Source organism: Entelurus aequoreus, linkage group LG25, assembly GCF_033978785.1.
Source record: "Entelurus aequoreus isolate RoL-2023_Sb linkage group LG25, RoL_Eaeq_v1.1, whole genome shotgun sequence".
Classification (NCBI taxonomy): domain Eukaryota; kingdom Metazoa; phylum Chordata; class Actinopteri; order Syngnathiformes; family Syngnathidae; genus Entelurus; species Entelurus aequoreus.
The window spans coordinates 13,242,829-13,259,465 of record NC_084755.1 but is presented as its reverse complement, the minus strand read 5'-3'; the positions used below and the strand labels follow the sequence as shown (position 1 = coordinate 13,259,465).

Here is a 16,637-nt window from a genome sequence, read left to right as displayed (position 1 = left end):
GTTAGTTGTTTGTTTTCTTGCTATGCTATAGTTTTTGCTAGTTGTTTGCTTCACGCTATTGTCACGCAACCCTCTACGTAAGTCTTGATTATTTCATGCCACAGTTTCATGTTGTTCTATGCCATAGTTCATGTTAGTTGTTGCACGCCACAGTTTCATAGTTGTTCCATGCAATAGTTATGTTAGTTGTTTGTTTCTTGCTATGCTATAGTTTACGCTAGTTGTTTGCTTCACGCTATTGTCACACAACCCTCTATGTAATAACTCTCTAATAACATCCACGAGAAATTCCAATCTGGTTTCAAAACATCTCACAGCACTGAAACGGCACTCCTGAGGGTGAAAAACGATCTGCTTCTGGCCGCTGACTCTGGTAGTCCTGTGATCCTGATGCTTCTGGACCTCACAGCTGCCTTCGACACAGTGGATCACAGGATTCTACTGTCACGACTGAAGCAGTACGTGGGCATCTCAGGTGTAGCCCTAAGCTGGTTTCAGTCCTACCTAACAGACCGGAGTTTCTCTGTGCAGCTAGGAGACTTTCTCTCCTCGGTGTCCCCCCTTACCTGTGGTGTTCCTCAAGGGTCAATCCTGGGTCCCATACTCTTCCTACTGTACATACTACCTTTAGGTGAAATCCTGGTCAAGCACAATGTCCCATTCCACTGTTATGCCGATGATGTTCAGATCTATTTACCTCTTAAGGCCACAGGACAGGTCGCACTTCAACCACTGCTTGACTGTCTGACTGACATTAAAGCATGGATGAGTGCTAACTTCCTCAACCTTAATGAGAGCAAGACCGAGATCATCATCTTCGGCGATACATCTCTAGTCTCGTTTGTCAGTGCTCTCGGTCCTCTGGGTGTAAACATCCGGTCCTCCGTGAGAAATCTCGGTGTGATCTTTGATAGTGCCTTCAAATTCACCAAACAGGTCAGCTCAGTGGTTAGTACCAGCTTTTACCATCTCAGAACCCTAGCAAAGACCAAGGCCTATCTCTCCCAGAGCGACTTGGAGACTGCTATCCACGCCTTCATCACACACCGGCTAGACAACAATAACTGACTGTACGCTGGCATTGATCAGGCATCACTCCGCCGTTTGCAGCTTGTGCAAAACGCGGCTGCCCGTCTCCTCACCAGTACCAAAAAACGCGAGCACATCACCCCAATGCTGGCCTCACTCCACTGGCTCCCTGTCCGTCACCGCATTGATTTTAAATTACTTTTAATTGTTTTTAAATCCCTAAATGGTCTGGCCCCACAATACCTGACCGAGCTGCTGCATCACCATACCTCGTCTAGAGCCTTGAGGTCAGCTGACCAAATGCTTTTGGCGGTCCCCAGATCCAGGCTAAAGACCAGAGGGGACAGAGCCTTTTCCGTTGCCGCCCCTAAGCTCTGGAACAGCCTTCCCCTCCACATTAGGTCAGCCCAGAGCCTGGGGGTCTTCAAAACCCTCCTTAAGACCTACCTCTTCTCGCTGGCCTTTGACCCGAGCTGAGTCCGCCCACTAGGCCACCATTTCTAGTCCCCCCCCCTCCCACCCCTTCGCTTTAGTTGTATTTTTCAATTTGTCGCACTTTTATTATTATTATTTTTATTCTGCAAATTTTTAAACCTTTTATTCGACCCCTTTTACCGTATTGCATTTGCACTATCTTGTTTAGCACATTCATTGTTTATGTTCTTTGTTTGTTTTTTGTTTTGCTTAGTTTTTTGTTTGCTCCATAATTTTTTAACCTGTAAAGCACTTTGGTTCAATCTAAAAAGTTGTTGAAAACGTGTTATATAAATAAAGTTGACTTGACTTGACTTGACTTGACTATGTAAGTCTTGTTTATTTCATGCCACAGTTTCATGTTGTTCTATGCCATAGTTCATGTTAGTTGTTTCATGCCACAGTTTCATAGTTGTTCCATGCCATAGTTATGTTAGTTGTTTGTTTCTTGCTATGCTATAGTTTATGCTAGTTGTTTGCATCACGCTATTGTTGCGCAACCCTCTACAAAAGTCTTGTTTATTTCATGCCACAGTTTCATGTTGTTCAATGCCATAGTTCATGTTAGTTGTTTCATGCCACAGTTTCATAGTTGTTCCATGCCATAGTTATGTTAGTTGTTTGTTTCTTGCTATGCTATAGTTTATGCTATTGTTTGCATCACGCTATTGTCACGCAACACTCTACGTAAGTCTTGTTTATTTCATGCCACAGTTTCATGTTGTTCTATGCCATAGTTCATGTTAGTTGTTTCATGCCACAGTTTCATAGTTGTTTCATGCCATAGTTATGTTAGTTGTTTGTTTTTTGCTATGCTATAGTTTATGCTAGTTGTTTGCTTCACGCTATTGTCACGCAACACTCTACGTAAGTCTTGTTTATTTCATGCCACAGTTTCATGTTGTTCTATGCCATAGTTCATGTTTGTTGTTTCATGCCACAGTTTCATAGTTGTTCCATGCCATAGTTATGTTAGTTGTTTGTTTCTTGCTATGCTATAGTTTATGCTAGTTGTTTGCTTCACGCTATTGTCACGCAACCTTCTACGTAAGTCTTGTTTATTTCATGCCACAGTTTCATGTTGTTCTATGCCATAGTTCATGTTAGTTGTTTCATGCCACAGTTTCATAGTTGTTCCATGCCATAGTTATGTTAGTTGTTTGTTTCTTGCTACGCTATAGTTTAAGCTAGTTGTTTGCTTCACGCTATTGTCACGCAACCTTCTACGTAAGTCTTGTTTATTTCATGCCACAGTTTCATGTTGTTCTATGCCATAGTTCATGTTAGTTGTTTCATGCCACAGTTTCATAGTTGTTCCATGCCATAGTTATGTTAGTTGTTTGTTTCTTGCTACGCTATAGTTTAAGCTAGTTGTTTGCTTCACGCTATTGTCGGGCAACCCTCTACGTAAGTCTTGTTTATTTCATGCCACAGTTTCATGTTGTTCTATGCCATAGTTCATGTTAGTTGTTTCATGCCACAGTTTCATAGTTGTTTCATGCCATAGTTATGTTAGTTGTTTGTTTCATGTTATGCTATAGTTTATGCTACTTGTTTGCTTCACGCTATTGTCACGCAACCCTCTACGCAAGTCTTGTTTATTTCATGCCACAGTTTCATGTTGTTCTATGCCATAGTTCATGTTAGTTGTTTCATGCCACAGTTTCATAGTTGTTCCATGCCATAGTTATGTTAGTTGTTTGTTTCTTGCTATGCTATAGTTTATGCTAGTTGTTTGCATCACGCTATTGTTGCGCAACCCTCTACAAAAGTCTTGTTTATTTCATGCCACAGTTTCATGTTGTTCAATGCCATAGTTCATGTTAGTTGTTTCATGCCACAGTTTCATAGTTGTTCCATGCCATAGTTATGTTAGTTGTTTGTTTCTTGCTATGCTATAGTTTATGCTAGTTGTTTGCTTCACGCTATTGTCACGCAACCTTCTACGTAAGTCTTGTTTATTTCATGCCACAGTTTCATGTTGTTCTATGCCATAGTTCATGTTAGTTGTTTCATGCCACAGTTTCATAGTTGTTCCATGCCATAGTTATGTTAGTTGTTTGTTTCTTGCTATGCTATAGTTTATGCTAGTTGTTTGCTTCACGCTATTGTCACGCAACCTTCTACGTAAGTCTTGTTTATTTCATGCCACAGTTTCATGTTGTTCTATGCCATAGTTCATGTTAGTTGTTTCATGCCACAGTTTCATAGTTGTTCCATGCCATAGTTATGTTAGTTGTTTGTTTCTTGCTACGCTATAGTTTAAGCTAGTTGTTTGCTTCACGCTATTGTCGGGCAACCCTCTACGTAAGTCTTGTTTATTTCATGCCACAGTTTCATGTTGTTCTATGCCATAGTTCATGTTAGTTGTTTCATGCCACAGTTTCATAGTTGTTTCATGCCATAGTTATGTTAGTTGTTTGTTTCATGTTATGCTATAGTTTATGCTACTTGTTTGCTTCACGCTATTGTCACGCAACCCTCTACGCAAGTCTTGTTTATTTCATGCCACAGTTTCATGTTGTTCTATGCCATAGTTCATGTTAGTTGTTTCATGCCACAGTTTCATAGTTGTTCCATGCCATAGTTATGTTAGTTGTTTGTTTCTTGCTATGCTATAGTTTATGCTAGTTGTTTGCATCACGCTATTGTTGCGCAACCCTCTACAAAAGTCTTGTTTATTTCATGCCACAGTTTCATGTTGTTCAATGCCATAGTTCATGTTAGTTGTTTCATGCCACAGTTTCATAGTTGTTCCATGCCATAGTTATGTTAGTTGTTTGTTTCTTGCTATGCTATAGTTTATGGTAGTTGTTTGCATCACGCTATTGTTGCGCAACCCTCTACAAAAGTATTGTTTATTTCATGGCACAGTTTCATGTTGTTCAATGCCATAGTTCATGTTAGTTGTTTCATGCCACAGTTTCATAGTTGTTCCATGCCATAGTTATGTTAGTTGTTTGTTTCTTGCTGTGCTATAGTTTATGCTAGTTGTTTGCATCACGCTATTGTTGCGCAACCCTCTACAAAAGTCTTGTTTATTTCATGCCACAGTTTCATGTTGTTCTATGCCATAGTTCATGTTTGTTGTTTCATGCCACAGTTTCATAGTTGTTCCATGCCATAGTTATGTTAGTTGTTTGTTTCTTGCTGTGCTATAGTTTATGCTAGTTGTTTGCTTCACGCTATTGTCACGCAACCCTCTACGTAAGTATTGTTTATTTCATGCCACAGTTTCATGTTGTTCTATGCCATAGTTCATGTTAGTTGTTTCATGCCACAGTTTCATAGTTGTTCCATGCCATAGTTATGTTAGTTGTTTGTTTCTTGCTACGCTATAGGTTATGCTAGTTGTTTGCTTCACGCTGTTGTCACGCAACCCTCTACAAAAGTCTTGTTTATTTCATGCCGCAGTTTCATGTTGTTCTATGCCATAGTTCATGTTAGTTGTTTCATGCCACAGTTTCATAGTTGTTCCATGCCATAGTTATGTTAGTTGTTTGTTTCTTGCTACGCTATAGTTTATGCTAGTTGTTTGCTTCACGCTGTTGTCACACAACCCTCTACGTAAGTCTTGTTTATTTCATGCCACAGTTAAGAGAGTTTTTGCCTGTTATTTTGTAGTTAGATTAATAAACATGTTCCTACCTGCTACCCTTGTCCGGAAAAGTCAGTTTGCATCCCGGGAGAACAAACTTTGCAGCAAGCTGCGACCCCCCCCCCCCGTTATGACAACTACCACCACCATGCTTGACGGTAGGTTTGGTGTTACTTTTCTCCTCCAAAACATATTGCTGGGTATTGTGGCCAAAACAGTTACATTTTTGTTTCATCTGACACCGAATGGACAAAGATAATACCTTCTGGAGAAAAGTTCTGTTGTCAGATTCTGTATGTATACTTCTGACCCAGCAAATCTGGTCACATTTTCAGTAGACCCATAGTAAATTCATAAAACAACCAAACTTCATTAATGACCTAATCACAAAAAAATAAGAGTTGTAGAAATAATTGTAAACTCAAGACAGCCATGACATTATGTTCTTTACAAGTGTATGTCAACTTTTGATCGCGACTGTATATATTCGTTGACCACTGAAATGAGTCTGGAGACGGCCTCCTAGTGAAAGACAAACGTGGCAGACTCCATGGGTGGTCGTCATGCATGTCAGAGCAGCCAGCGGTGTCGAAATCAGCAGGCGACACAGTAGGGAAGCTGCTAGAAAACAAGCACACGCCACCTCTGGCACCCCAGGGGAGGGTGTGTGGGTTGCTGTGTCGCCTCGTTTTTTTTTTTTTGACATCCTTCGAGGTGCCAGTCATTTGCAAACATACAGAACACTTCCCCCCCATTGCGAGAAGAAGATCCGTGTCCCACTTGATCAAGCGCGTCTTCGCTGAAGTCGTGACTGTGCGAGCGGAGATGGAACAACCAGACAGACAAAACCAATGTGTTACTCCTGTTAATGCACAACACTGAAGGCGCCAACTGAAAATAGGTGTGTTTATGGGTAGAAAAGGTAAAAAAAATACAAAATAAACCCTGTGAAGTAGCCCGGCGGCACTCAAACAGCATGTATGCCTTTAAAAAAAAAAAGTGAAAGAAATGGTAATAAAGAGGAGAGGAACTGTGCCCTGCATATTAAGAGACGCCTGAGACTCCTTTCAGATAAGGCTGGGAAGCACTTTGGAGCAATGCAACCTGCTCAAAGACAAACAAGCAATAGGATTAAGCTGCTTTTAGCACGGAGAGACGCTTCTCATACCGAAGAGCAAATAATATAGAAAAACATGCTATTAATAATGGTCTCACTGGGTGTTCCTGCACATCACCGCCTCATAAAAGAGCCAACAAACTTACCTTCACTTCTTCATAACCTTGATTTAACCACGTATTGTGGTCGTAAGGGCCAGATACGACCTCGATGGCCGTCAGCTTCGCATGCATTATGTCTCACCCGTAAAGCACGGGTCATGTTAGTGCACTTCATGTTCCACATCCAGTCTAGTCATTCAGTATGCATACATGCAAAAAAAAAACAAAAAAAACGGACATTAGGCAAATGTAATATAGGTTTCAAATAATAGCCCCTGCTTCGTTTGCCCGTAGTCGCACGCTTGCAAGATTACGGCCGCTTGTGCGAGGGCCATTAAGGCGGCCTCTGGGCAGAATGGAGGCTCGATGTACAATCAGAGCGAGTTTATTGCGTGGTTCTCGCACCAGAAAAAAAAAAAAAAAGGCTTTATAGATCTTACTCAGAAATATTGTTTTTTCAGGACAAACTGCAGTAGCCCCCAATTGGAACATCCTTGAAAGGAGTTTTTTGCAGCGGAATTTTTATTATAGTGGCCACTTACACATGTATGAGACTTTGAACTGTTTTAAACTGCTTTTAGCTTTTTAACTGCTTTTTATCTATGATACTGCTCTTAAATTGTATTTGCATGTATGTATATATATATATATATATATATATATATATATATATATATATATATATATATATATATATATATATATATATATATATATACAGTATTACAGTATTGGGTCAGGCAAAAACACAAGAGGCTATATCATCCCTATAAGCCTGTTTCGCAGGTTTCCCTTTTTCCCATTTTATTATAATAACATCCCCTGATTTTTTATGATAATAAAATTCCCTGACGAAACAGGCTTGTATGGATGATATAGCCTCTTGTGTTTTTTTCCTGACCCAACGTATATTCCGCTCTACCCCTGTATTGAGCACTGTATAACGGATAAACCACAGAAACCTCGACATACATACATACATACATACATACATACATACATATATATATATATATATATATATATATATATATATATACATACATACATATATATATATATATATATATATATATATATACATACATATATATATATATATATATACATACATATATATATATACATACACATATATATATATATATGTATATATATATATATATATATACACATATATATATATATACATACATATATATATATATATATATATATATATATATATATATATATATATATACATACACATATATATATATATATATGTATATATATATATATATATACACATATATATATATATACATACATATATATATATATATATATATATATATATATATATATATATATATATATATATATATATATATATATATATATATATATATGTCATATGTGTGTATGTGTGTATATGTGTATTGTGTGTTGGTATGGCATGGTATGGTATCATCTCGTACTGGAGGGACAAACTGTTAGGGACACCTCCCAGTATGATGCAGTGCACTACATGGCACCTCTTACTTAGAAATATTGTTGTTTCAGGACAAACTGCAGTAGCCCCCGATTGGAACATCTCTGAAAGGAGTTTTTTCTTAACTGGTTTGTTATTATAGCAGCCACTTACACATGCATCATTTCGTACTATAGAGGGACAAACTATTAGGGACACCTCCCAGTATGATGCAGTGCACTACGTGGCACCACTTACTTAGAAATATTGTTGTTTCAGGACAAACTTCAGTAGCCCCGATTAGAACATCTTTAAAAGGAGATTTTCTTAACCGGTTTGTTATTATAGTGGCCACTTACACATGTATCATCTCGTGCTAGAGGGACAAACTATTAGGGACACCTCCCAGTATGATGCAGTGCACTAAATGGCACCACTTACTTAGAAATAATGTTGTTTCAGGACAAACTGCAGTAGCCCCCTATTGGAACATCGCTGAAAGGAGTTTTTCTGAACTGGTTTGTTATTATAGCAGCCACTTACACATGTATCATCTCCTACTGTCATGTAGGAGGGACAAACTATTAGGGACACTTCCCGGTACGATGCAGTGCATTACTTAGAAATATTGTTGTTTCAAGACAAACTGCAGTAGCCCCCAATTGGAACAGCTTTGAAATCAGTTTTTCCCAACTGGTTTGTTATTATAGTGGCCACTTACACATGCATCATCTCGTACAGGAGGGACAAACTATTTGGGACACCTCCCAGTATGATGCAGTGCACTACATGCCACCACTTATTTAGAAATATTGTTGTTTCAGGACAAACTGCAGTAGACCCCAATTGGAACATCCTTGAAAGGAGTTTTTCCTTTACTGGTTTGTTATTATAGTGGCCACTTACACATGCATCATCTCGTACTGTCATGCAGGAGGGACAAACTATTAGGGACACCTCCCAGTATGATGCAGTGCACTACATGGCACGACTGACTTAGAAATATTGTTGTTTCAGGACAAACTGCAGTAGCCCCGATTGGAACATCTTTAAAAGGAGATTTTCTTAACCGGTTTGTTATTATAGTGGCCACTTACACATGCATCAGCTTGTACAGGACAAATTATTAGGGACACCTCCCAGTATGATGCAGTGCACTACATGGCACCACTTACTTAGAAATATTGTTGTTTCAGGACCAACTGCAGTAGCCCCAATTGGAACATCTTTGAAATCACTTTTTCTCAACTGGTTTGTTATTATAGTGGCCACTTACACATGCATCGTCTCGTACAGGAGGGACAAACTATTAGGGACACCTCCCAGTACGATGCAGTGCACTACATGCCACCACTTACTTAGAAATATTGTTGTTTCAGGACAAACGGCAGTAGCCCCCAATTGTAACATCCTTGAAAGGAGTTTTTCTTTACTGGTTAGTTATTATAGTGGCCACTTACACATGCATCATCTCGTACTGTCATGCAGGAGGGACAAACTATTAGGGACACCTCCCAGTATGATGCAGTGCACTACATGGCACGACTGACTTAGAAATATTGATGTTTCAGGACAAACTGCAGTAGCCCCGATTGGAACATCTTTAAAAGGAGATTTTCTTAACCGGTTTGTTATTATAGGGGCCACTTACACATGCATCAGCTTGTACAGGACAAATTATTAGGGACACCTCCCAGTATGATGCAGTGCACTACATGGCACCACTTACTTAGAAATATTGTTGTTTCAGGACAAACTTCAGTAGCCCCGATTAGAACATCTTTAAAAGGAGATTTTCTTAACCGGTTTGTTATTATAGTGGCCACTTACACATGTATCATCTCGTGCTAGAGGGACAAACTATTAGGGACACCTCCCAGTATGATGCAGTGCACTAAATGGCACCACTTATTTAGAAATATTGTTGTTTCAGGACAAACTGCAGTAGCCCCCTATTGGAACATCGCTGAAAGGAGTTTTTCTGAACTGGTTTGTTATTATAGTGGCCACTTACACATGCATCATCTCGTACAGGAGGGACAAACTATTAGGGACACCTCCCAGTATGATGCAGTGCACTACATGGCACCACTTATTTAGAAATATTGTTGTTTCAGGACAAACGGCAGTAGCCCCCAATTGGAACATCCTTGAAAGGAGTTTTTCCTTACTGGTTTGTTATTATAGTGGCCACTTACACATGCATCATCTCGTACTGTCATGCAGGAGGGACAAACTATTAGGGACACCTCCCAGTATGATGCAGTGCACTACATGGCACGACTGACTTAGAAATATTGATGTTTCAGGACAAACTGCAGTAGCCCCGATTGGAACATCTTTAAAAGGAGATTTTCTTAACCGGTTTGTTATTATAGTGGCCACTTACACATGCATCAGCTTGTACAGGACAAATTATTAGGGACACCTCCCAGTATGATGCAGTGCACTACATGGCACCACTTACTTAGAAATATTGTTGTTTCAGGACAAACTTCAGTAGCCCAGATTAGAACATCTTTAAAAGGAGATTTTCTTAACCGGTTTGTTATTATAGTGGCCACTTACACATGTATCATCTCGTGCTAGAGGGACAAACTATTAGGGACACCTCCCAGTATGATGCAGTGCACTAAATGGCACCACTTATTTAGAAATATTGTTGTTTCAGGACAAACTGCAGTAGCCCCCTATTGGAACATCGCTGAAAGGAGTTTTTCTGAACTGGTTTGTTATTATAGTGGCCACTTACACATGCATCATCTCGTACAGGAGGGACAAACTATTAGGGACACCTCCCAGTATGATGCAGTGCACTACATGGCACCACTTATTTAGAAATATTGTTGTTTCAGGACAAACGGCAGTAGCCCCCAATTGGAACATCCTTGAAAGGAGTTTTTCCTTACTGGTTTGTTATTATAGTGGCCACTTACACATGCATCATCTCGTACTGTCATGCAGGAGGGACAAACTATTAGGGACACCTCCCAGTATGATGCAGTGCACTACATGGCACGACTGACTTAGAAATATTGTTGTTTCAGGACAAACTGCAGTAGCCCCGATTGGAACATCTTTAAAAGGAGATTTTCTTAACCGGTTTGTTATTATAGTGGCCACTTACACATGCATCAGCTTGTACAGGACAAACTATTAGGGACACCTCCCAGTATGATGCAGTGCACTACATGGCACCACTTATTTAGAAATATTGTTGTTTCAGGACCAACTGCAGTAGCCCCAATTGGAACATCTTTGAAATCACTTTTTCTCAACTGGTTTGTTATTATAGTGGCCACTTACACATGCATCATCTCGTACAGGGGGGGACAAACTATTAGGGACACCTCCCAGTATGATGCAGTGCACTACATGGCACCACTTACTTAGAAATATTGTTGTTTTAGGACAAACTGCAGTAGCCCCAATTGGAACATCTTTGAAATCACTTTTTCTCAACTGGTTTGTTATTATAGTGGCCACTTACACATGCATCATCTCGTACAGGAGGGACAAACTATTAGGGACACCTCCCAGTATGATGCAGTGCACTACATGCCACCACTTACTTAGAAATATTGTTGTTTCAGGACAAACGGCAGTAGCCCCCAATTGGAACATCCTTGAAAGGAGTTTTTCTTTACTGGTTTGTAATTATAGTGGCCACTTACGCATGAATCATCTCGTACTGTCATGCAGGAGGGACAAACTATTAGGGACACCTCCCAGTATGATGCAGTGCACTACATGGCACGACTGACTTAGAAATATTGTTGTTTCAGGACAAACTGCAGTAGCCCCGATTGGAACATCTTTAAAAGGAGATTTTCTTAACCGGTTTGTTATTATAGTGGCCACTTACACATGCATCAGCTTGTACAGGACAAACTATTAGGGACACCTCCCAGTATGATGCAGTGCACTACATGGCACCACTTACTTAGAAATATTGTTGTTTCAGGACAAACTGCAGTAGCCCCAATTGGAACATTTTGAAATCACTTTTTCTCAACTGGTTTGTTATTATAGTGGCCACTTACACATGCATCATCTCGTACAGGAGGGACAAACTATTAGGGACACCTCCCAGTATGATGCAGTGCACTACATGGCACCACTTACTTAGAAATATTGTTGTTTCAGGACAAACGGCAGTAGCCCCCAATTGGAACATCCTTGAAAGGAGTTTTTCTTTACTGGTTTGTTATTATAGTGGCCACTTACGCATGAATCATCTCCTACTGCCATGCAAGAGGGACAAACTATTAGGGACACCTCCCAGTATGATGCAGTGCACTACATGGCACGACTGACTTAGAAATATTGTTGTTTCAGGACAAACTGCAGTAGCCCCGATTGGAACATCTTTAAAAGGAGATTTTCTTAACCGGTTTGTTATTATAGTGGCCACTTACACATGCATCAGCTTGTACAGGACAAACTATTAGGGACACCTCCCAGTATGATGCAGTGCACTACATGGCACCACTTACTTAGAAATATTGTTGTTTCAGGACAAACTGCAGTAGCCCCAATTGGAACATTTTGAAATCACTTTTTCTCAACTGGTTTGTTATTATAGTGGCCACTTACACATGCATCATCTCGTACTGCCATGCAGGAGGGACAAACTATTAGGGACACCTCCCAGTGTGATGCAGTGCACTACATGCCACCACTTATTTAGAAATATTGTTGTTTCAGGACAAACGGCAGTAGCCCCCAATTGTAACATCCTTGAAAGGAGTTTTTCTTTACTGGTTTGTAATTATAGTGGCCACTTACGCATGAATCATCTCGTACTGCCATGCAAGAGGGACAAACTATTAGGGACACCTCCCAGTATGATGCAGTGCACTACATGGCACGACTGACTTAGAAATATTGTTGTTTCAGGACAAACTGCAGTAGCCCCGATTGGAACATCTTTAAAAGGAGATTTTCTTAACCGGTTTGTTATTATATGGGCCACTTACACATGCATCAGCTTGTACAGGACAAACTATTAGGGACACCTCCCAGTATGATGCAGTGCACTACATGGCACCACTTACTTAGAAATATTGTTGTTTCAGGACAAACTGCAGTAGCCCCCAATTGGAACATCTTTGAAATCACTTTTTCTCAACTGGTTTGTTATTATAGTGGCCACTTACACATGCATCGTCTCGTACAGGAGGGACAAACTATTAGGGACACCTCCCAGTATGATGCAGTGCACTACATGCCACCACTTATTTAGAAATATTGTTGTTTCAGGACAAACGGCAGTAGCCCCCAATTGTAATATCCTTGAAATGAGTTTTTCCTTTACTGGTTTGTTATTATAGTGGCCACTTACACATGCATCATCTCCTACTGCCATGCAGGAGGGACAAACTATTAGGGACACCTCCCAGTATGATGCAGTGCACTACATGGCACCACTTACTTAGAAATATTGTTGTTTCAGGACAAACGGCAGTAGCCCCCAATTGTAACATCCTTGAAAGGAGTTTTTCTTTACTGGTTTGTAATTATAGTGGCCACTTACGCATGAATCATCTCGTACTGCCATGCAAGAGGGACAAACTATTAGGGACACCTCCCAGTATGATGCAGTGCACTACATGGCACGACTGACTTAGAAATATTGTTGTTTCAGGACAAACTGCAGTAGCCCCGATTGGAACATCTTTAAAAGGAGATTTTCTTAACCGGTTTGTTATTATATGGGCCACTTACACATGCATCAGCTTGTACAGGACAAACTATTAGGGACACCTCCCAGTATGATGCAGTGCACTACATGGCACCACTTATTTAGAAATATTGTTGTTTCAGGACAAACTGCAGTAGCCCCCAATTGGAACATCTTTGAAATCACTTTTTCTCAACTGGTTTGTTATTATAGTGGCCACTTACACATGCATCGTCTCGTACAGGAGGGACAAACTATTAGGGACACCTCCCAGTATGATGCAGTGCACTACATGCCACCACTTATTTAGAAATATTGTTGTTTCAGGACAAACGGCAGTAGCCCCCAATTGTAATATCCTTGAAATGAGTTTTTCCTTTACTGGTTTGTTATTATAGTGGCCACTTACACATGCATCATCTCCTACTGCCATGCAGGAGGGACAAACTATTAGGGACACCTCCCAGTATGATGCAGTGCACTACATGGCACCACTTACTTAGAAATATTGTTGTTTCAGGACAAACGGCAGTAGCCCCCAATTGTAACATCCTTGAAAGGAGTTTTTCTTTACTGGTTTGTTATTATAGTGGCCACTTACACATGCATCATCTCGTACTGTCATGCAGGAGGGACAAACTATTAGGGACACCTCCCAGTATGATGCAGTGCACTACATGGCACGACTGACTTAGAAATATTGTTGTTTCAGGACAAACTGCAGTAGCCCAATTGGAACATCTTTGAAATCACTTTTTCTCAACTGGTTTGTTATTATAGTGGCCACTTACACATGCATCATGTCGTACAGGAGGGACAAACTATTAGGGACACCTCCCAGTATGATGCAGTGCACTACATGGCACTACTTATTTAGAAATATTGTTGTTTCAGGACAAACTGCAGTAGCCCAATTGGAACATCTTTGAAATCACTTTTTCTCAACTGGTTTGTTATTATAGTGGCCACTTACACATGCATCATCTCGTACAGGAGGGACAAACTATTAGGGACACCTCCCAGTATGATGCAGTGCACTACATGCCACCACTTATTTAGAAATATTGTTGTTTCAGGACAAACGGCAGTAGCCCCCAATTGTAACATCCTTGAAAGGAGTTTTTCCTTTACTGGTTTGTTATTATAGTGGCCACTTACGCATGAATCATCTCCTACTGCCATGCAAGGGGGACAAACTATTAGGGACACCTCCCAGTGTGATGCAGTGCACTACATGGCACCACTTATTTAGAATTATTGTTGTTTCAGGACCAACTGCAGTAGCCCCAATTGGAACATCTCTGAAATCACTTTTTCTCAACTGGTGTGTTATTATAGTGGCCACTTACACATGCATCATCTCGTACAGGAGGGACAAACTATTAGGGACACCTCCCAGTATGATGCAGTGCACTACATGCCACCACTTATTTAGAAATATTGTTGTTTCAGGACAAACGGCAGTAGCCCCCAATTGTAACATCCTTGAAAGGAGTTTTTCCTTTACTGGTTTGTTATTATAGTGGCCACTTACACATGCATCGTCTCGTACAGGAGGGACAAACTATTAGGGACACCTCCCAGTATGATGCAGTGCACTACATGCCACCACTTATTTAGAAATATTGTTGTTTCAGGACAAACGGCAGTAGCCCCCAATTGGAACATCCTTGAAAGGAGTTTTTCCTTTACTGGTTTGTTATTATAGTGGCCACTTACACATGCATCATCTCGTACTGTCATGCAGGAGGGACAAACTATTAGGGACACCTCCCAGTATGATGCAGTGCACTACATGGCACGACTGACTTAGAAATATTGATGTTTCAGGACAAACTGCAGTAGCCCCGATTGGAACATCTTTAAAAGGAAATTTTCTTAACCTGTTTGTTATTATAGGGGCCACTTACACATGCATCAGCTTGTACAGGACAAATTATTAGGGACACCTCCCAGTGTGCACTACATGGCACGACTGACTTAGAAATATTGATGTTTCAGGACAAACTGCAGTAGCCCCCAATTGGAACATCCTTGAAAGGAGTTTTTCTTTACTGGTTTGTAATTATAGTGGCCACTTACGCATGAATCATCTCGTACTGCCATGCAAGAGGGACAAACTATTAGGGACACCTCCCAGTGTGATGCAGTGCACTACATGGCACCACTGGAAAGTATAAACACAACAGTAAAGAAGCATACAAATGACACACACACACACACACACACACACACACACGCACACACACACACACACACACACATTATCCAACGGAATTTGGAACTGGACTAATGGAGTATTTGTATTGGATGCCCAATCTCATTAGGTGTACCTAATATTGGGGCCATTGTCATCAAATCGCAGTGTTAATTCACAACTTCCATTCATAACCTGCTGTTTTTGAACCCTTCAAATACGACTTTTAACGTCAATTAATTCCAAAAAAAAATTAAAAAAAAGGAAAAAATAAATGACACAGACTTAAGAGTTGCGCATCTTACCTTGAGCCCGGGCGCCGAAACACGTCGCCGACAGCAGAATCCAACAGGACACCCACACCTTCCCGACCCGTCCGGACGCAAACGTCGCCGCCGCCATGGTCCGGTGCTGATGCGGTGCCGCCGCCGCCGAGCCCCCGCCGCCGGTGCACCTTCCGCGTCCCCAGGCTGGAAACATGTTGCTCTGAGGGTGGCTGCGCGCGCACACACACACTCCCGGGGAAAGAAAGCGTCCTGGAAGATGCTGATGGTGATGATGATGATGATGATGATGCTGATGCTGCTCCTGTGCGTCAGACTGGTGATGAGGGAGAGGAACCGGGCACACGCACACACGCACACACACACACATAATCCAACTGAATTGGGACTGGACTGTGACGTCATAAGGTGTCTGCAAAATAAGTTGTCACAACACAAAAAAATGGCCCACTATTAAATTATCAAGTAAAATATTCAGTTAGCTTGAACATACTAAAAGTAATCCACTGTCCTTTTTAAAAAGGTATTTCTTTACAGACTTACATACAATTAAACTGTTTTGTTTTTTTTGATGACATACTTGAGCCTGTACCTTACTGCCACCATGCGGCAGAAAGTGGTAAATAAATCCATCCCTTCCCATTTGGATGGCTGTGATTGATTTGCTTGGATTTGGAGAGGAAATGACCTAAATCACA

The 16,637-nt window shown here is 40.7% G+C and overlaps 1 protein-coding gene across 1 annotated transcript in view; it reads right to left on the bottom strand.

The window, feature by feature from the left end:
* Positions 1-16,637, bottom strand: part of sdk2a (sidekick cell adhesion molecule 2a) — a 405,582-nt gene that overhangs the window by 384,192 nt on the left and 4,753 nt on the right. Inside the window, exon 2 of the mRNA XM_062036709.1 lies at positions 15,961-16,255. Coding sequence (XP_061892693.1) covers positions 15,961-16,135 — 175 coding nt within the window. The 5' untranslated portion in view covers positions 16,136-16,255. The remainder of the gene's footprint in view (positions 1-15,960; positions 16,256-16,637) is intronic.